General features: G+C 40.6%; 3 protein-coding genes and 2 long non-coding RNA genes across 5 annotated transcripts; 2 read left to right on the forward strand and 3 right to left on the reverse strand.

Annotated features, from left to right (window-relative positions):
• Window positions 1–545: 545 nt before the first annotated feature.
• On the forward strand, window positions 546–6,092 carry LOC144215519 (dnaJ homolog subfamily B member 5-like). The gene is made up of 4 exons (XM_077744512.1): window positions 546–780; window positions 1,339–1,591; window positions 2,246–2,907; window positions 4,436–6,092. The coding sequence occupies exons 2-4, from the start codon at window positions 1,381–1,383 to the stop codon at window positions 4,667–4,669; spliced, it is 1,107 nt and encodes a 368-aa protein (XP_077600638.1). The 5' UTR covers window positions 546–780; window positions 1,339–1,380; the 3' UTR covers window positions 4,670–6,092.
• A 994-nt stretch (window positions 6,093–7,086) lies between these two features.
• LOC144215690 (uncharacterized) lies at window positions 7,087–8,621 on the reverse strand. Its single transcript, XM_077744777.1, has 5 exons — window positions 8,520–8,621; window positions 8,185–8,313; window positions 7,887–7,991; window positions 7,417–7,497; window positions 7,087–7,327 (listed from the first exon to the last, which is right to left on the reverse strand). Exons 2-5 carry the CDS (start codon window positions 8,293–8,295, stop codon window positions 7,283–7,285), a joined length of 342 nt encoding a protein of 113 aa, XP_077600903.1. The 5' UTR covers window positions 8,296–8,313; window positions 8,520–8,621; the 3' UTR covers window positions 7,087–7,282.
• A 121-nt stretch (window positions 8,622–8,742) lies between these two features.
• Window positions 8,743–10,877, forward strand: LOC144215691 (uncharacterized). The gene is made up of 5 exons (XR_013330476.1): window positions 8,743–8,956; window positions 9,129–9,212; window positions 10,145–10,491; window positions 10,552–10,632; window positions 10,697–10,877. It is a non-coding gene; the product is annotated as an uncharacterized LOC144215691 (long non-coding RNA).
• Window positions 10,878–11,307: 430 nt separating this feature from the next.
• LOC144215968 (uncharacterized) lies at window positions 11,308–13,188 on the reverse strand. Its single transcript, XR_013330534.1, has 4 exons — window positions 13,092–13,188; window positions 11,735–11,806; window positions 11,498–11,653; window positions 11,308–11,424 (listed from the first exon to the last, which is right to left on the reverse strand). It is a non-coding gene; the product is annotated as an uncharacterized LOC144215968 (long non-coding RNA).
• Window positions 13,189–14,243: 1,055 nt separating this feature from the next.
• Window positions 14,244–20,923, reverse strand: LOC144215616 (transitional endoplasmic reticulum ATPase). Its single transcript, XM_077744666.1, has 17 exons — window positions 20,757–20,923; window positions 19,493–19,604; window positions 19,237–19,409; window positions 19,017–19,159; window positions 18,493–18,623; window positions 18,285–18,416; window positions 17,537–17,639; window positions 17,236–17,369; window positions 16,956–17,091; window positions 16,726–16,838; window positions 16,489–16,653; window positions 16,298–16,420; window positions 15,998–16,210; window positions 15,606–15,914; window positions 15,368–15,523; window positions 15,133–15,287; window positions 14,244–14,786 (listed from the first exon to the last, which is right to left on the reverse strand). The coding sequence occupies exons 1-17, from the start codon at window positions 20,771–20,773 to the stop codon at window positions 14,681–14,683; spliced, it is 2,421 nt and encodes an 806-aa protein (XP_077600792.1). The 5' UTR covers window positions 20,774–20,923; the 3' UTR covers window positions 14,244–14,680.
• Window positions 20,924–21,453: the final 530 nt, after the last annotated feature.

Below are 21,453 nucleotides of genomic sequence, written 5' to 3' on the forward strand. Positions count from 1 at the left end.
TGTAAATCATATGATTTGTCATTTCCAGTTTACATTATTTTTCCTGGTCTAAAATATTTTTACTTATCACACCCACATTGGGTATTGGATCGATATCGTCAAAACCATTGGAAAGAAAGTCTGCATCCAAACATCCCTAGTCAGCTTAAACGACCCAAAAAAAACAAACATATGCTCAATAAAAGATGATGATTCACCCCAATTTAAACAACCACTTAACTTATCCGAAGTGTATTGTAAAATCTTTTCAGTTTAAGGGTTTTGCATGTTTAAACATCTTAACAGGACCAAAAAAAGGACTGCAGGTGGAGCCTTGTGGAACACCGTAGAAAATAGATTGAGCAAAATGTCATGCATAAGTAGATGAAGGAAATTTTAAGAGTATGAAAGCCTGAGAACATTTGGACTCACAGACAGACAAGATGAAGATTTTATTGCACAGTAGTATTGTATTTAAACTGCTTTTTCCACTCTTGGGGGCGTCTTCTTGAGAGGGGGGCGGGGTTGATTGCTTGACTCGACATCTGTGGGGGTTGAGTCCAAATGAAACACTCGCGCAGAGTTATTTTAAAGCAAATCACTAGTGTCGTGGGCGTGTGTAAGCGTGTGCGTGTGTCGAGGTCTTCCACTCCGCTCAGATCGCCCATTGTTATTTTTTCTCTTGACGTCATTTGACGGTCGGAACCGGCGATTTGGGTTCGTGTTCCAGTTCGGACACGCCAAAAGCGGGGAAGAGGAGTACACGAGCATGCTGATCTGAACGCCGGTGATCTCTTTTAGGTAAGACTTCTTCACATATTCTTCATTTTCATTTGATTTTCGCTTTCAGTGTTTGTGAGCGTGTCCTTGCACAGCCTTGGTGTTAGCATCAGGGCTTCCCCAGTGGGAAAAAAATACAACAAACATTTGTTATATTCTCATGACATGATAATATTGTTTCTGGATGTGATCATATTTAACCATATCGTTCGATCTTCTCCTTTTGTCAATCGTAGGGGATCATACTGCTGCATGATATAGCTGTCACTCATTCATCCATTCATATATTGTATATATTTGCTATGAATACTAGTTCTTGATGATTTATGGGTGATGAGTTAGTTGGGAGAAGCCCCTTGAGAAGACAGGTGACGGGAATTCCTTGTCACTCTACCCAGCTCGACGACATCAGCATGTGCACGGTTGCCATAGCAACAATTTGTTTCCTCTTTGTTCACTCAGTATGCTCACAGGAGTGTCCTCCAAAGCACTCTCTGCTGCAAAATTTAGGAGGTGGCTGTCCTTGCCTCACCTCGCAAAGTATTCTAAGGTGAACTGCATTTCAAATGTATTATTCAGCCGCAGCGTGAGTGCAAGAGGGGCTCATCGGTGCCCGAGACCATGGGGAAAGACTACTACAAGACGCTGGGCATCCCCAAGGGCGCCAACGAGGATGAGATCAAGAAGGCGTATCGGCGTATGGCCCTGCGCTTCCATCCCGACAAGAACACGGAGACCGACGCCGAGGAGAAGTTCAAGGAGATCGCCGAGGCCTACGAAGTGCTCGGTGACCCCAAGAAAAGGCTCGTATACGACCAGCTCGGGGAGGAAGGTAAGAGACGCACGCGAGAGCTGCTTCCGTCGTAATTGTTGTCGAAATAGCTCATGAGCCCAACTTGGCATCTTATACGCGAGAGCGGGACTTTGGAGGGGGTCACTTGCTAAGCTCACAGCACGTGGTTGAGATACGTGAGATATGAATAGCAGTGACTTCTGGGATTTGCATCCGTGGGTGTTTTGTGTCAGGCTGGGGGAGTGGGGAACTGTATATCAATACTTTTTATGAAGACAATATAGACAAGACTAATCCATCAGTTAATGTGTGCTTGTTTTATTTTTAAAAAAGAAAACTTGAATTGACATGAAAAAAAATGTTAATTTAATACGGCTATTATGTTTTTATAATGTGTTTGGCTTGTTGTGTGTTTGTAGTACAACTTCAACTTCTAATAAGATAGTATGTCGGTGGAGGAGAAAAATATCCTCAAATCTGTTCAAATCGTTGTCTGACCTATAACAAGAGATTATATTTTCTCAAATGGATGGCCATGTTTTTATACAGCCAAGTAACAAAAAGTCATGGGAAAACTGTCAGTGGATGCACTTGAAATAAGAAATACTGCACTGTGTGTTTACACCACGTTGTACAAAAAAAATCAATCAATACAATATTTTGTTAACACTAGATGACATGTCTTTTTTACAGGTTTTAAAACTGGAGGCATCAGCTCATCGGGTGCTCCCGGCTCCTCAAGTCACCACTACACCTTCCACGGAGACCCCCACGCCACTTTTGCCTCATTCTTCGGTGGCTCCAACCCCTTCGATATGTTTTTCGGGTCCAACCGGAGCCACGGGCGCTCCAACGGCTTCTCCTTCCCCAACGAGCACGGCAACGACGGCGAGCAAGACGCCGACTTGGACGAAGACGACCACTTCGCTCACTTCGGGAGACAATTCGGCTACGCCGGTGGAGTGAAAAACGGCTTCCCGGGAGAAGGCCGCAGGAGGAGAGGCGCACCCCCGGAGTGCCCCGGGGGTACCCGAAAGCAGCAGGACCCCCCGGTGGTCCATGAGCTGAAGGTCACCCTGGAGGAAATCTACCACGGCTGCACCAAACACATGAAGATTACACGGCGCAGGTTGAACCCGGACGGGAGGAGCTTGAGGACTGAAGACAAGATTCTGAACATTGTGATCAAGAAGGGCTGGAAGGAGGGCACCAAGATCACCTTCCCCAAGGAGGGCGACCAGACCCCCGACAACATTCCTGCCGACGTTGCCTTTGTGCTGAAAGACAAGGGCCACGCACACTTTAGGAGGGACGGTTCTAACATCATTTATAACTGCAAAATAAGCCTCAAAGAGGTGAGTCTCTTTTGGTGATTTTTTTATTTTCCTCATTCCTTTTTATCCTATCAATGTCCTACATTAGAGACCCAGAGTTTGAGATGCAAAGTAAATGTTGAGGGTGGTGAGTGTAGTTTTAACACTAAAAAATTAATTGCACAGGAGTATCACTTAGCTGGCGGTATTATTATTATCACTTCAGAATTGTAGATGAAAAGTATGTGATGTCATGTTTGGAATAGTCAGTGTCCTAGTGGGTTGATGACCGATCTGCTCCCCACCAGCCCACAGCTCTATACTACACATTGTGACTGTGATCTGACTGCAGTGTTTAAAATTCTCACCAGACGAGACATGAAAATCCACTAAAAGTAGAACACCATTGTGTGAGTGTAATTACCGCGGCGAGCTTAACTTGAAGCTTAAGTGGCCGTCACTTTCACAAAATTAATATTACGTCACATCATTATATCAGTGTCTGGTTGCCATGGATAGAAACACTCGTTTGTAAATATTACACTTTCGGTTCACTGGTGTTGACTGAAGTCGACATCCAATGCAGTTTGACAGCAAAAGGCAATACTTACATTTCTGGGTAAACTGAATTTACAATGTCAAATTGCTTAAACCCGGAATATAAAGTTGTGTGAATTCAAATTCATTTTGACCTGGAGTGGACAATTTCTTCATATTGATTTTCAGTGACTAAAATAGTAGTTCTATTAATTACAGGATATGTGCTGCACATCATAACAAATGTGTAAAGTCTTCATAAGTGACCCTGTCTGGATTTAGTTGAACTTTCTCAGGCATCGTGATAAGGTGGTGAAGCTTCGAGCGTCTGCGTGATCGTGCCGGGCCTTGTGACAAGCCCCCCAACTATTTGGGAGCTCAGCCGATTCATGCCTCTCTTCATTAGCGCTGAGTAGGCTGCTAAAATTAGTCTTCTATGCAATGCTGCGCTCTTCCAACAAATAGACGCACACAAAAGTTTTCCACGACATGTCATGTTTTCACATGATGTGAATGGAGTGCAATGTTAATCTCTGTACTTTGACACCTGACGAGATGGTGAATTTGGCAAATTTTGGGTCCTGGTTCAAAAGATGATGTCAGTTTTCTAATAATATATATACAAAAAAGTACATACCTTAACGCCCATACTATAAGTCCCACTTTTCTTTCATTGTTTTGATATATATATATATATATATATATATATATATATATATATATATATATATATATATATATATATATATATATATATATATATATATATATATATATATATATATATATATATATATATATATATATATATATATATATATATATATATATATATATATATATATATATATATATATATATATATATATATATATATATATATAAAAGATAAAAAAATACAGCTTGTTATGCATTTAGGCTATAGTTGTAAAAAACTATTATGTATATTATGTTACATGTCCAATGTTACCATTATTAGATCATTTTGTTTGCGGTTTTTGTAAAAATGAAAATCCTTTCATTTCAATTTCAGGCGTTATGTGGCTGCACAGTCAGCATCCCCACGCTGGAAAAGCGACTCATCTCGCTGCCGTGTCACGACATCATCAAACCAGGTACGATGAAGCGACTTCGAGGGGAAGGCCTGCCGCTCCCCAAGAACCCCTCGCAGCGCGGCGACCTTATCGTGGAGTTCTCGGTGCGTTTTCCCGACAGAGTCCCCCCTCAGTCCAAAGAGATCATTAGACTCCACCTTCCCCCGTCGTGAGAAGAAGGACAAAAATAGCTTTTTTCCCCCAAAGCACATTACGACTCTTACCATGAGTCATTTCACATAAAACAACAATTTTAACGCTACTCTCTGGATTCTCCGACTCGGAAACTATCGAGCACTCAATTGACTTTTTATTAGTTTCACTTGCACAACCTGAGGAGAACCAGAAGAGGAATTGAACTAAACATCGTTCTTATTGTTGGAGTGGTTTGGAATGACATTCATCATACCAAGAGGCATTTCATACGAAACAGGAAGCGTTTACTTTCTTCTTCGAGTATTCGATATAGACGCTCTGCCTCAAATATTTGTAGGGTTATGCTGAAATGAATCGAATGTTTATTTATCAGAGTGCAATGAGAATACATATTTGAAATAGTAACTAGTAGTATATTGTCGATAGTTGATTTTTAAAGCCTCAAAATTGCTAGCATAGTATAGTATTTTTTCCCAATTTCTTTGGGTTTTTTTAAACCATCAGGCGATAATATCAGAGTTTTCTTTATCTGTTTCTACCAAGTTGTTTACAACAGTGCCGAGCTTTCAATCGTAGCCACACCAGCCGCCTCAAACGTTTGCAAGCTCACATTGCTCATCGCAGTTTTCAACTCATTTGCCGCATTTGCATTATACATCTATCTCTGTCCATGGTACTGAAAGTAATCATTCAGTGCCAGCCCTCCCACTTCAAACATAACATACGCCTCTGAATCAATGACAGCCAATGAGTTCATCTTATAGTAACAACTAGAACTGGAGTAACAATGATTACTGACAATCACATCTTTCGACGGCATCGTAAGCTCAGAAATTGCACAGAAAATGGGTGCTTCCCGTCGGAGCCGCAATGCCAGGCTCACTATGTATGTGCCTTAGCCAGGTGTTGTGAGACAAACTCACACAGATATCATGACACACAAACAGCCATTTAAAATGCACCACAGATGAGCAACTGTCAGCAAACAATCTTAAAAAAAGGCTGTTCGAGGACTCCTTTTGTCTTGTTCTCAAGTGCAATTTGGCTCCGATCGAACTTCCCACAGAGGTTCAATTAACACTGAATATCGCTGGATAAATATTTGCTTTTCCTTTTTTTTTTTTTTGCGTCATTCGAAGGCCGTGTTTGCTGCTACGGTAAGCAGTGCCATGATTGTACCAACGTGGTGTCTATCTTTTTATTACTTTTGACTATTTACCAATATTTAAAATGTGTCTTGAGTTATGCAGATCATCTGTACATTACACTTTTTTATAGGTTTGGTACATTTACCTTGTATATGTACGTGGCTGTTCCATTTTTCATCTTCGATAAGGGACTTTGTTGTTCCCACTCTGGAATTTTTATCGTTATTAGCAGTGCTCAAATATGTCAAATTTAAGACATTTCAACTAAGTCAAATAGGCCTGAAGGACATAAGCGTGTCCTAATGCAAAGTTGTTGCCAGCCAAAAGACGCATGAGCCGAAACTCTGCACTTTTGCGCATTTGCCTATATTTATTGTTCAAAAAGGCACAAATAAACCAAATATTTGAAATGAGAGCTACATGGTTTATCATCATGGGTGTAAGGCATTTATAGTGTGAATATTGTACCCTGAAGTAACAGCTTGAAACTGATTCCACCTACTTTTTAATGGTAGACATGCTAAAACAGTTGGTCGGTCATCAATAGTAACACTGTTTATATATCTGTTCAATTTGTAACATTTCCATGAAATAGTAACCCTTGAATTATGATAATCACATTTTACATTCCGCAGGTGGGCAGCCCGGCGGATGAGTGGTTAGTACGTCGGCCTCGGTCCACCTGTGTGAAGTCGACACTCATGATTTACTTTCTATGGCCGCACAAAGTGATGCAGCGGGCCAGATTTGGCCCCCGGCCCACCACTTTTACATAGTGCTTTTTCCCCGTTTAGCATCAAGATGCAGTGAGACGCAGTGATTTCTGCGTGCCCACAAGAATCACCCTTGAGGCTAATGGAGAGCAGACTGGGGCAGATCAAGGTAAAACAAGTTCCACAAAAAACATTAGCTTATCTTTAGAATCATTTCCATATAGGATAACTTGCTTTTTTTTGCATGCAACAGGCTGATGTCCAGGTGATCTTCCTCACAGGTTGCCCACTTGAAAAGGCCGCTTGAACTCTGCAGACTGTCTTCTGAGAGGTGAATGCATTTGTTTATTGTAGAATATCCAAGTATTTATCCAAATTAAACAAAACATTATAAAACATTTATATTTAAAACATGTAGAATCCCCGTGTAACTCAATGTCAAATCTGATCTATTATGAATTATATCATGGTGAGATTTCACTGAACATAAATTGTATTTTACTCCCCCCCCCCCCCCCCCCCCTATATAGGAAAATTAAGATGCCAGACCCCAAAAGTAAGGAGACTTTAGTCTTAAAGATTAGAAACTTCCTTTATTATCATAAGAATAAACATTTCAGGGCAGCTATTTTTTCTTAGAAAAAAAACACTAAATATTGAGGGAAAAACAGTGCAATTAAGTGGGGTTTTCCCCCTCCAAACTTCCATAGTAAGTGTTGCTAAATGTATAACTGTCTTGTCTTATTTTGTCTGCAGGTGGAAGAGAGAATCATATTCTGAGCAGACCTTTCTTTGACTTTAACTTGGGTGGACCCTGAAGCAAAGCAAGATACAAAAACTGAAGGTTTAGTACACATTACATGCAAATACTACATTAAATAACCTAAAACACTTGGGTCATACTTCATCCACAACATCTGTGGTCCTCTCGTGGATTTTGACAGCATTCACCCGGTTCATCACCTCTTCCACCCTATTCCTGGTCTTGAACCAAAACACCAGTGTGATTATTGCTTATTCAACCATTTTGATGCACAAATGACCCACATTCATTTCCCATGTTAGTTTCATCCTGGATGTTTTTTTTCTAGTCAATCTTTTCAAATCCTTTATTTTTTTTAAATAAATATTCCAAAAGGTCATCAATACTTCCATTTTTCTATACATTCACTGGGGAAAATTGGTGGTTTAAACTGTGTTACCCACACAGCTTATTGCTATTAAAAGACCAGTTAAAGTGTGTTTTCATTCAAAATGCGAATGTATCATAATTTAAAAAAAACAAGCTAATTGAGCAAAGCATTGAATGCTGCCATTTAATTATTACATGGAGAGAGAAAATACAAACTAGTAGTATTTCAAAAATGACTCACTTTCCTGCCGAGCATCTCGTTCATTACAGCGTTCAAAAGCTGCCTCCTTTTGGACATTTCCGTCCGATTCTGGATTTGTCTCAAATTTCTGTTCTTTTTGAAGAACTGCAACACAAAATGGAATGATTTCTTTTTAAACATAAAGAACTATAATGTAACGCAATGTAGCCAATTTGTTTGCAAACATTTTTCGGTCTACATCTACTTGGGGCTACAGCACGCGATCGAAGCATGTTCCCGTCAAAAAGCACTTTTAAAATGAGAACTGGGGCTTCAAAATGCCCAAATGACAACGTACCGAATGCACTGGATTGTCCCGTGAGAGCTTCATCGGGTCTTTCTTCGGTAAATTGTCACTTCTTAGCTGCTTTCCAGTCCACCACCATGCTGTCCATGGTTCATCCTCCATATTGATAGTAGGCGGTACCTGTATGAACTCTGAATTTGTACTCTGAAAAAGTAGATTTCTGACCCTGATTGGTTAAATGCTTGAATATGATAACACATCTGGAAGCAACGCAACCAGGGGAAAATGAATTAAAGGAATCTGACAGACAATTTGGAACTATATATTATTATGTTATCATATATTAAGTATTCATGGCCAAAAAATAATTAACATCAACCACATACCTGTCAACTTGTACCTTTTACACGTATTTTATTCCCCCGAAGACGTTACGATGAATACAATGTATTTTTTAAGTATGAAAGCCTAATCAACACGTATTTACAGCCCCGCCCTCGTCCCACCCATTGACCAATGCATGTTATTATGAAAACAATTTATATTTCTTTTAAGTATTAAAGTCCAACCAAAAAGCATTTAAAGCCCCTCCACACAAACATATACTGACTAATGCACGTTATTATGATTTTTTTTTTATTTTTATGTGTCCTTTTTTAATGGGCGTGGCCGAGGCCCGAGTTCAAATAGCCGACGTCAAACGCGGAACTGCCTAATGGGCTAGGAGGCAGGATGAGTGTGCGTGCACTGCTGAGCAGCTCAAAAGTGACGATTTGCCGACGAAATCCTGCCAAACTTCTCACAGGACCATGCTGCACATTTGGTACGTTGTTGTTTGGGGATTTTGAAGCTCCAGTTCTCGTCTTAAGTGTGATTCGTTGACGTGATGAAGCCCCATGTATGTGCAGACAGCAAAATGTTTGCAAACAAATTGGCTACATTGCGTTACCGATCGCTCTCTGTTTAAAACGAAATCATTCCTTTGTGTGTTTCAGTCCCTCAATGTGCACAGACTGCTGGGAAACAACAAGAATGTGGCCAAAACGACCAGAAAGGAGCAGCTTGTCGACGCCATGACAGTGAGTCATTTTTAAATAGTTCCCATTTTCTCTATCCGTGTAATATTTAAACGCCAGCGAATCAGTGTTCAGGACTTTGCGTAATTGGCTCGATTTTCATCATGATACATTCAAACTTTTTTTTAAATAACAAAAAACTGTGGATTAGTCACCCACACAAATGTAAACAGTAATCCCTCGATTATCGCGGTTAATGTAGACCAGACATGGTTGTCATAAATGATAAACCGTAAAGTAAGATTATCCCTATTGAAGTAAATTTAAAAAGAATACTGTAGTGGCAAGTGAAGTAGTTTCTGCTTGAGTTTCTATGTGACTTTTCACATCTTTCTGAACTTACTAAAAAATCTGCCATGCAGTGGAACTGAACATAAATAAATTATAAACTTTCAGCCCCTTACTCTTTTAAAGACCTCAGGGCTTGGTTTTAAATGTGGTTTTGACAAAACTGATTTATTTAACAATAGTGCAGATGCCATTTTGACTCATTTAAACATAGTGAGAAAAACGGCTCATTGTATATTTATTTTTTTAAGAATGGGTGGATTTGAAATAATTGACTGTAAACTTGAGGCAGAAGTAGGATTTATTTTAACCTTGTAGGCCCCTGTCCAGTGTTTTCAAATTTCCCACCACATGATCAAGATCCTGATATATTTTTGTGGAGGAAAACAGACGGAACATTTTTTAGTCTCTACAGCAGACTGACTAATATTGCCTTTTGGTGTTTTATAGAAAAAAAGCTAAATATAGGTCGATTTGTCAAATTTTGACGTTTGGCACCAGTCTGTACTTTAATTTATTGTGCCTTCACTCCTTTTTTGGTTACCTTTTATTTTGAAAAAAAAAACTTGTAGATTTGTTCTGCCTGAGCATATCTGAGTTTTTTCAAAAATAAAAGGTAAGACCTTGTGAATGTTTTTATTTTTCAGAATTCCATCCAAGGGGGACCAGGTCTCATGCCTGAGCCTATCACCACATAGGCAGGACACCTGAAAAACAAAACTAAAACATTTCCAAGGTCTTGCCTTTTATTTTGAAAACTCATAGATTTGTTCTGCCTGAGCATATCTGAGTTTTTTCAAAATTCCACCCAAGGGTGACAAGGTTTCATGCCTTTCAAAATAAAAGGTGAGCACTTCCCAATGTTTTTTATTTAACTGTGTACTGACTTTTTGTTTTCAGAATCCATCAGGGGGGGGGGCTGGTTTCTGCCTATGAACAGATAGGCTCAGGAGGTTAAGTGAGAACCAATCTATGGAGTTTTTCAAAATAAAAGGTGAGCCCTTCTCAATGTTTTTTTATTTAACTCTGTGTACTGACTTTTTTTGTTTTTCAGAATTCACTGGTTTCTGCCTATGAACAGATAGGCTCAGGAGGTTAAGTGAGAACCAATCTATGGAGTTTTTCAAAATAAAAGGTGAGCCCTTCTCAATGTTTTTTTATTTAACTCTGGGTACTGACCCCCCTTTTTTATTTTCCAGAATTCCACCAGGGGGTGGAGAAGATTCAATTTTTTACGATGCTGGAGCACCAGCGGGAACCAATCTACAAACTTTTTCAAAATAAAAGCTGATATCCTGTTTTTCCAGATTTCCACCTGGTGACAAGAGGAATTACTTCATCTTATTCAAGTTTTTCAAAATAAAAGCTTTGAAATGTAAACATTTGTTGGTCTTTAACAAAAAATGCAAGTCACAATCAGAGTTAAAAAAATTTTATTTACAAGTAAATATTTAAACTTCTGCATACTTAAGAAAACATTTGTAGATTAACAAATAACAGCAAAACACTTGGAAAATAAAATTTGAAAAAAAGAAGGGGGGGATAAACACTTAGAAAATAAAATTTGAAAAAAAGGGATAAACACTTAGAAAATAAAATTTGAAAAAAAGGGGGGACAAACACTTAGAAAATAAAATTTGAAAAAAATGGGGGGATAAACAAAAAAATAAAGCCTTAAAAGGGGGGATAAATACTTTGAAAATAAACAGACTAAAAAATGGGGGATAAACACAATAAAATTTGAAAAATGCAGGGGGGGGATAAACATTTAGAAGATAAATCTTTGAAAAAAAGAAGGGGGGATAAACACTTAGAAAATAAATGGGGATAAACATTTAGAAGTTAAATCTTTGAAAAAAAGAAGGGGGGGTAAATACTTAGAAAATAAAATTTAAAATAAATGGGGATAAACACTTAGAAGATAAATCTGAAAAAAAATGGGGGGGGGGGGAATTAACACTTAGAATTCTTGCTCCAACATTAAATGACAACCTTCTTACCTCAAAGATTGAGTCAAAAAGCTGTGGAAATGAATGGCCAGTGAAATGTCATGATATAGGCTTTTATTGAATTTGGATTTTCAGAAATACAGAGACACCATATGATGAAAGAGAGACATCTTCAAGTGGGCAACCTGCACCCAAGATACCTCAGGCCTGTTGCATGCAAGAAAAATAGCAACAGTTAGAATATATAGAGACTGGAGATTCAACTTTTTTTGTGGGGGTAAGTTTTACCTTGATCAGTCCCAGTCTCCCCTTCTGTAACCTCAAGAGCGATCCAGGCACACAGAAAGCTGCATCTTGGTGCTAAACAGAAAAATTGCACACAAAAAAGCACAAGTTTGCATATATTTAGCGCCTGGAGATTCAACAGGTAGGCTTAGTTTTTTTTTAATGGGAAGTAGTTTTATCTTGATACTAAACAGTGAAAACTTGATTTAACCAAGGCATTTGGGGGTTGCTAACCAATTACAGCATAGAGAAATCTTACAAGAATTTTAATAAACCATCAAGATCAAGAATGAAAATAAGTTGGAGTGCTATTTCCCCTTTTCTAGACAAGGCGATTAAATATAAAGACTGAGGTTAACAGCTAGGACAACTCGGGTTGGTTCGCGGGGCGCAATAAGGTCACGTGAGATGTACTATTTTTGAAATATTTAGATATTTTTTTCTGTTTAAATTGGATTAAAAAAACTGCATCGAAATCCCTAAATATTCAGTTATTTCTATAGATCTAAAACAAATGTTTGAGCTTTTTTTTCTTCATGAGGGAAAATATCTTATAATAATTTGTTTTTCATTTCAAAAGGAAACCAAATATTTGGGGGGAAATGTTCAATATTAGCATGGAAAACAATTTTTAAAACAAATTTATTCTTAGATTTTACAATATGCTTTTTTAAACTTAAAAACACAAAGTAAAAAATGGATTAAAAACTACAATTATTGATTTAAAAAAGGGGAAGATGAGGTCATAATATACATGTATAACCTTCATTTAAATTTGATCCTAACAGAAAGTCAGCACTCATGATTTACTTTCTCGGGCCGCACAAAATGACACAGTGGGCCAGATTTGGCCCCCGGGCCACTACTTTGACACCAGTGACCAAGGAGAAAGTTGGCTTCAATTTTGTATACGTGATTTATTTAGTAAAAACAGAACAATTACAAATCGGGAACGGGTGTTTAGCATTCAGAATGAAAACGATTACATACAAAACAACAAGAACTAAGTCGTGCCCCAGGATGTCAATCTAGAGTGAGCACTTACCCAGGAAACGGTCGGTTGATGTTTTGGATTGTTTGATTAAATTCAAAGTCTTGCTACACGACTCAATAAGGGAGAGAAAACGGAGGACATGCTTTTTAAGTCAAATCGTGACGCTATTACTAATGCTGACTAGTAACATGTTGCACAAAGCCAATCGAGAAAAGAAGCCCATACTTAAATTGTCGACGGTGTGTTAAACCTGGCATTAAACTAAGAGATTTGTTGGCGTTTTAGGCTCAATTAATTGGTGAAAAACCTCCCGATCGAGTGATAAAAACGCATTTAGGCCAGTGAATTGCTCGATTCCTTCCTTACCTCCTTGGCGTGCTAGTCCACCAGCGTTCCAAAAGGAAGCGTTACTGCACATGCACTCAATTAACTCCCCTACGTCGACAATATGGGCGTGGTGGCGTAACCACGCCCATATTGTCCCGTCACATTGAAAGTGGAAAAGATGGTGAGTTGCTTGCCTTGCTCCTAAAACAGGGGTGTAAAACATACGGCCCGCGGGCCGGATCCGGCCCGTCTGGTGGTTTGGTACGGCCCGGGGAAGAAGGCTGCATTGCATAAAAAATATGAATTTTCTTTGAAATGTGTAGTTCTTGTATTATCCGCTAGGAGGCGCAGTGTTTTAGTACGTGCAGACAACATGAATTGAGATTTATGTTCTTATGTTATTCTCTTGTTCATAATATATTGTTCATAATGTAAAAGGAAAATTCTGTTAATAAACATGTTGATAATGTACTCAATCTTTACACTAATTATTAGTATTAGTGACTAATACAAAGGAAAAAAAGTGGGCTTATTGTTAGTTCTATGTAATTTTGCAATGAGTTTAATGGTCCGGCCCGCTTGATCTCAAATTAAGCTGTATTCGGCCCGCAGACCAAAGTGAGTTTGACACCCCTCTCCTAAGAGGTACTTTGTTCTCCCAACCCGTCTATGTTTAGAAGATGACGAAGAATAGTCGCAAGTTGTGTGGTCTGGATGCTATAAAGCAGCATACCTGTCAACTTGTACGTTTTATACGTATTTTATACAATTTTTTACCATTTCAAATCATGTACACCGTACACCGACTTTTGTATGGGGGGGGGGGGGGGGGAATTGTCAATATTTATGAAAACCAATCTCGACAAAAATTATCCTCAATTGTATGTATTTTTTTAGCGGTGCGTACGGCAATATCGATAAAGGATGACATGCGTATGAGTAGATATACATAGAGTAAATATCGTGGAAGCAAGCATGGAGGAGCCACATTGTAAGAAACGAGTTACCGCGAGTAAACATGCATTGTACGGTTTGTACAGGGAATCATAATAATTTATAAGGACAGTTACAGCAGAGGTTGACAGGTATGCAATCAGTCTGTAATTCGGATATTTTAGGCCAGCAAACAAGGCCTTGCAGGCCCTGACAGTCCACTATTGCACTTAAAATATAAAGCCAAAAAAGCCAAGATTTTAACACTTGAGATTTTATTTTCAACAACATAACTTTGACAAATTGAATACATTATATGCTACTGTTTTATTTTTTAAAAAACAAACAAAAAAGTAATTTAGTTATGTTTTTTTCTCTTTTTCTTAATGTCTAGCATTGAATCCCATCACTAAATGTATCATAGTATGCTGAAAACGAGGCCACTCGATAACCCCCTCATCTCCCCCCCCACTGGAAAAGCCCCAGTGCCCGACCATCAATCATTTGCAAACATCCTCTCCGCCCACAACAAAGCCAGGGCAAGCCAAGGGGCAACATGCTTTCTCTGAGGGAACTTATAAAAAAAAAATATATCAGAAGACAAGAAAGAAGCACAAAGTCCTAAAAAGGTGGAATCTTGCGAAAATTTGTACAAGTGTCATCCCTGTGCTGACCACTTTGGAAGGGGTGTACACTTATCCATAAAGGTCGTCGTCGTTATCTTCATTGAAAACAGGACCAGTGCCGGTTCCACCTGTGCCGTGGCTTGGGCCGCTGCCGACTGTGCTGCTGTTGGGGAACCTGAAAAAGACCGTGAGAACATTTAGCCCATAGCTTAGCCTGTAGAAATAGTTATCACGGAACACAAACAAATGAAAATTGCAATCTACGCAACACTATGAGCACCAATTGCTCACTCGTGTTAGGAATCTCTAGTCATTGAGACGACTAATGTGGATGGGTCTTTGCAGAGGTCTGACTCAGTCAATCATAAGTGAGTAAAATTTTGCATGAGGATATGTGGGTGGTGAATCAGTGATTTGCCCATAATCTGTAATCTCACTACGTCACTCTTCTGCATCAGTGCATTAAAACAAATAATGTAAAAATAAATAAATACACAGCAGAACTAAAGTCCAAAACATACCTGAAGCTGCCGAAACCACGACTCTGCTGCAGTGTCTGGGCAAACATCTCGTATTTGCGAATGTCATTGTCGCTGACGGAGCGGCGAGCGAATCGCATGGCTTCCTCAAAGTGGTCCTTCCTGATCTCGGGCACGGGGTCGTCCTCTTCCACCTCCTACAGAGAGCAAAGGTGTTGGAACTGCATCGCGCCGGACGTGCCGTGACGGGGCCCAGTGAGGAAGACCGAGCACCCACCATAGCTAAAGGATTAGTCTGCCTCTCCCTCTCTCTGCGGATCTCATTCTCGATGCTCTCCCTGATGGCCAATTTGCACGCCCGCTGGCAGATCTCCGTGAGGTCAGCTCCGGAGAAGCCATTGGTCATCTTTGCCAGGTAATCCAGGTTCACATCCTAGGATAACCAAGATGTGGTGTTTGGAACCAAGATGAGGGGAGTTTCATCCCGCGAGGGGGAAAGAAAAGGTTCACCTTACCTTGCTGATAGGACTTTTACGCAAATTGGCCTTGAGGATGCTCATTCGGCTCTTCTCGTCAGGCAGGGGGATGTAGATGAGCTGGTCCAGACGTCCGGGTCTGAGGATGGCGGGGTCGATGATATCGGGTCTATTTGTGGCGCCGATGATGAAGACGTTCTTCTTGCTGGACATGCCGTCCATCTCGGTCAGGATCTGGTTAATGACACGGTCGGCCGCGCCACCACCGTCTCCCACGTTACCGCCGCGAGCCTTTGCTATGGAGTCCAATTCATCGAAAAAGAGAACACAGGGGGCCGCTTGGCGAGCCTGAGGAGGGAAGACAATAATTTTGGTGTAAAGGACCACATTTTGCCTTGACGGTGAACCGACGGGGTCGCCAACCGACCAACCTTGTCAAAAATCTCTCTGACGTTTGCCTCGGATTCTCCGAACCACATTGTGAGCAACTCGGGTCCCTTGATGGAGATGAAATTGGCCTGGCACTCATTGGCGATGGCTTTGGCCAGCAGAGTCTTACCACAACCAGGAGGTCCATAGAAGAGCACCCCCTTAGATGGGGTCATACCAAATTTGAGGAATTTGTCCGGGTGCTCCACTGGGTACTGAAATCAACAAGAGTAAGAAAAGACACTCAAGTCGGGAAAAGTTAGCAGATTGTCATGGAAGGGGCATTTCGGTGGTTTCCGTACCTGTACCAACTCTTGCAGCTCTCTCTTGACATCTTCCAGACCGCCAATATCCTCCCAAGTAATGTTAGGAACCTCAACAACTGTCTCTCTGAGAGCTGATGGGTTGCTCTGGCTCAGGGCCCACTGAAAACCATTGGACAGATTTTCAGCACACCTTAAAAATATTCTGAATAAGGCTTACTCATTTTTACCTTGAAGTCATCCATGGTTACAGCCAGCGAATTCATCACTTCTGCGTCAATGGTCTCGTCTTCCAGATCAATCAGATCCATCTTCTTTCTGATGGCCTGCAGCGCAGCCTCAGAGCACAAGGCGGCCAAATCGGCTCCCACGTGACCGTGGGTCTCGTTGGCTACCTGTCGCGGCAAAAACACCAAAAGTTCAAGCTACATGCAAACGCTTACCACAACACAAAAATGGGTACGGACCTGTTCCAAGTCGACATCGTCAGCCAGTTTCATGTTTTTGGTGTGAATCTGAAGAATCTCAAGTCTGCCAGTGGCATCCGGAATACCGATGTCCACTTCACGATCAAAACGGCCTGAGGGGATTCAAACAACATTCCTATCAGTTCAGGAAGTAACAATGTGGCCAAAAGCAGGAACATGAAAGCCACTCGAGGCTTTATTTCTATTGCCATTTTGACCCCGCTACTGACCGAATCTCCTCAGAGCTGGGTCGATGCTGTTGGGTCTGTTTGTGGCAGCCATGACGATGACATGAGCTCTCTGTTTGAGGCCATCCATCAGAGTCAGCAGCTGCGATACAATGCGCCTCTCCACCTCTCCGTGAGTCTGCAAAATTGTGTTGTTTATTGGCATTTGTTTGGATTTTATACACTCAGCACACATGTAAAACCTTTGTATTCTGCCCACAGCAGAAAAGTATTTTTGATTTTAAAAGTGAGCGCAATACTAAGCCAAGTCATTCGGCCTCACCTTCTCCCTCTTGGGAGCAATAGCATCAAGCTCATCGATGAAGATGATAGCAGGAGCATTTTTCTCTGCTTCCTCAAAAGCCTTCCTTAGGTTACTCTCGCTCTCACCAGCCAACTTACTCATTATCTCAGGTCCTGTAGAAAATAAAAAAACTTAAATCAATGATTTCAAATGGATTGAGTGTCTATTACCAAAGAGTAAAAATCAGAAAAGGCTTTTTTTTTTTTTTTGCAACAAAGGGAAAACTTGTCTAACCAGTTCAATAAACCCAGACATGACGACACATTCTGAATTGCCGTACCATTGATCAGGAAGAAGAAGGCTCCAGTTTCGTTGGCCACGGCTCTAGCAATCAGAGTCTTTCCAGTTCCCGGGGGGCCATACAGAAGGATTCCACGTGGGGGCTAGGAAAAGCAACAAATTCATTTTATGACTAATTACACACAAGCTTCTAAATGCAATACAGACATTTCCATGCTATTTTTGGTATTAAAAATACAGCCATGTTTGTTTTTTTATTCTGGTATTTTTAAATCATACTAAAAGGTTAGGTAGATTAAAGAGCAAAGATGCAACAATCTCGACTGTCTTAAAGGACAAAGCATACAAAGAAAGTGACGACCACAAAACAGTGAACCGAAATGGAGATAACGAATGATGATTATCAACAAATGTTTTCATACATGAGGTGCGTAGGTGCAGCAGTTAAAGTACTGCATTTGTGTTTTTTGTGATTTTGTTTTATTTACTAAAATACTTCCCTGGAACAGTATATTATAGTTATGCTCAAACCCGAGAAATACAACCACCCCCAAAAAATAAATCAAAGTCATCAAACACAACAAGCTATCATAGAAAGAATACTGGATGTGTACTGCTTCCAGGAATTTAAGTGTCCCTTGTACCCCATAAACAGAGTATGTGACCCTTATCAAAAATTCAATGTAGCAGCAGGGTTGCTGTTGCTGCAGTTTCCCACTTGGAAAATCGAGACTCTGGAAGATAAAAAGCTGTAATAGTAACACAAGGACATCAGTGTATACACATACCTTGACCCCTATGGCCTTGAAAAGTGCAGGGTGCCTAAGAGGAAGTTCCACCATTTCTTTGATCTGAGCCAATTGCTTCCTCACGCCACCAATGTCATCATAGCCAACCTCATTCAAAGATTCCTCTTCATCCTGTGCATTCAATCAAAAGCGTGAGGAAGGCGACTATCAATCACCCTATGCTCAGTGTGTGAAGATTAGTACACACCTCTCTCCTGATTGGATCGCCTTCACAGTGAATGACTGTATCAGGAGCAACGATGCAGTAGGGAGAAGGATCGGTTTCCACCACTTTGAATTCCACGGCACGCATGCCTCCCCGGACCAGGAAAATATCCCCTTCAAAGTACAAATCGGGCTGCATTTATGAATCAAGTCTCAACTTGTTAAGAAGTTTCATCTCATCTCATTTTCCGAACCGCTTTATCCTCATTAGGATCGCGGGGGTGCTGGAGCCTATCCCAGCTGACTTTGGCCGGTCCAAAGATGGGGAACACGGTGGGCAGCCGATTACAGGGCTCTCTGTACCTCACTCATACCTGAGGGCAATTTAGAGTGTCCAATCAGCCTACCATGCATGTTTTTGGAATGTGGGAGGAAACCGGAGTAACTCCACACAGGTGGACGTGACTTAGATTTGAACCCAGGATCCCACAGCTGTGAGGCCAACGTGCTAACCACTCGTGCCAACGGGGCGTTTTGTTGAGAAGTTTCACTTGTCCTTGCACTGACCTTTGCGGATGGGGCGGTAAGCCTCTAGAAAATATGGTTTGAGATACACCTCAAACAAATTGCCAGTGATTCCCTCAACTGTGTCATCTATAGGTAGGACATGGATCCTCTTTCCATACTTGACTTCAGGACACGGCTGAATGCTGAGAGTAAAAACAACACCCTTTGTAAGAATTGAAGTTCAAGAATAAGCCAAGTAAGTCGATTGCCATTTCCCCACCTGATAACATCACCCAGTCGGACCCTCAGGTTGTTGCGGACCACCCTGTTCATTCGAACTTTTTCATCAGAGCACGTATCATCTGACAGTACGATGCACACTGTCTCACGTCTCTTTTTGCCCTTCATGAGCACTGTGTCACCACGGAAGAGCTGCAGCTCATCCATCTTGGTCTGGAAGAAAAAAATGTAGACACTTGATAAGTCGCTGGTGACTGATCGTGTTCAAACTGCCCCCATTCAGACAACTTGTGTACCTGAGAGAGAGACACCACACTGTTGTCTTCATTGATAGACTCGTCCACTATCAGTCTGTTGGGCCTGTTCTTCTGTTTCAGGATTGCAGTGGCTAAGTCATCATTCTTTGCTCTTAATAGAAAGGAAATTGAACAAAATTATGATACCTTTAAATATTAAATACCGAGCTAGTTTCTCAAAGTTATTGCCTTCCATTGTCAAAGGGCTACCATTTTCAGTGTCAAAACATAATTTTTTCATGTGGATGCAGGTGGACACTAAAATAAAATGTGCACTTACACTATTATTTTGCTTTACAAATTTGATGTAAAATGAATGAATGCGTCGAGTATACTACTTAATGAAACTAGACTGTTGTTCATGTTTCTGATGACGGAACAAAAAGAACATAAAAGGCATACGATTGGAAAGATTCAATTTCGAAAGACACCATTTCCAGAGGACCATTAGAACGCTTTTTAAATGCGCTTCTTGTCATTAGCACCCAAATGTTAGCATCTGGCTAAGTGACGGGCGAGAGAGCAAACCCAGATGACACAGCAAAAGAATCAATAGGAAATACTTTCACAGCTTTCTCGTTCATCACTTCAACGGCTGTCCGATCCTAATCACCCACTGTGGTCTGCACCACAAAAACTTCGGGCCCGTGTCGTTTTGTCACCATATCAAACAATATTACGCCTTAACTTGGTCATTCAGCATGATAGCTAATCAAGCTAAGCGGCTAGCTTTTCGACACAGTTTACAGTGAATGTGACGTTAGCAACGAGCTACGCCTTAACGCTGATTGATTATACACAGTATTTGGCGTAATATTAATGTCCATCACGCCTCGGTTATTCGGATGGGCAAAAAGCCCAGTGATCGTATTTGTGTCGGCGTAAAGGCCAGATCTGTAATGGTGGATGGATTCGGCCTTGAAGATGTTGCTAAGCTAAGACGCGCAGCAACCAGACAGCAATGACTGTGCTTTGTCAAGCCGTTGTCACAACAAGGATGTTAACTACACTCTATTCACGACAGCGTTGGGACAACAGCAATTTGACAGTTTTTAATACAAATTACTGATAAAATAACACTCGTATGTATTTTTTTTATGTTGTCAACTATCAAGCTATTGGACAAGTAACTGACCCCGTTAGCTTCAGAGCTAACATGCTAGGAGTCCTGCTAAGTTTAATAAACTTGTGTATTTCGAGGATAAATTAGCATTACTTGAAGACAAAGGTTATTTGAAAAATACGTGTTAATGTGTTTACTTACTCCCCTCCCGATGCCATGGCTGTCCACCTGGGTTACAATAATAAATACTGAAAATCTAGCTAAGTTTGCGTTGCTTCGCCGGCTTCGTTTTCCTACTTCGCAAAATTTACACGAATGTCCAGCAGGTTCCGTGGTTTTCTATACTGCTGTACTGTGTGCTTGCTCCCCTTGACTCTGATTGGTTGCTGGTGTTCATCAAAACTCTACGACCAATGAAAGTAAAGTTTGGTTAGCGTCATTCTCACGACGTATTCTTTTGTCCAATTGCAAACGTATCAATCGTAAAGAGAGCCCGCCTACTTTGATCTAATTGGTCATGAAAGACCGTTGATAAACAGTCTGTAGACCAATGAGCATGTACCGCGTTAAAGAATTTCCAAGTCATCTCATCTTTTTTCCTCATTAAAGCGGATATTTTTTTGGGTTGGAAATAGAAAAAATAAATGAAATGCAAATCCTGCGTGTCTAGTTTCCGATCAAAACAACCACGATGGGCTTGTCATTAGAAGAGCTCTTTCATGTCTGAAACGTCAAAGGGACGTGGTTGTTGTGTATATCAAAGACAACGTGCTGGTATTAATACGTCAGGACTCAATTTCTTATCCAAGTCTTTCAAAAGTAAAATATATAAGAGTTTTGAGTTGTACTGAAATTGTGGCGACATTTCTTTGCTGCTAGTATTTACGACCCTTCTTCC

This window comes from Stigmatopora nigra, chromosome 22 (assembly GCF_051989575.1).
Source record: "Stigmatopora nigra isolate UIUO_SnigA chromosome 22, RoL_Snig_1.1, whole genome shotgun sequence".
Taxonomy (NCBI): domain Eukaryota; kingdom Metazoa; phylum Chordata; class Actinopteri; order Syngnathiformes; family Syngnathidae; genus Stigmatopora; species Stigmatopora nigra.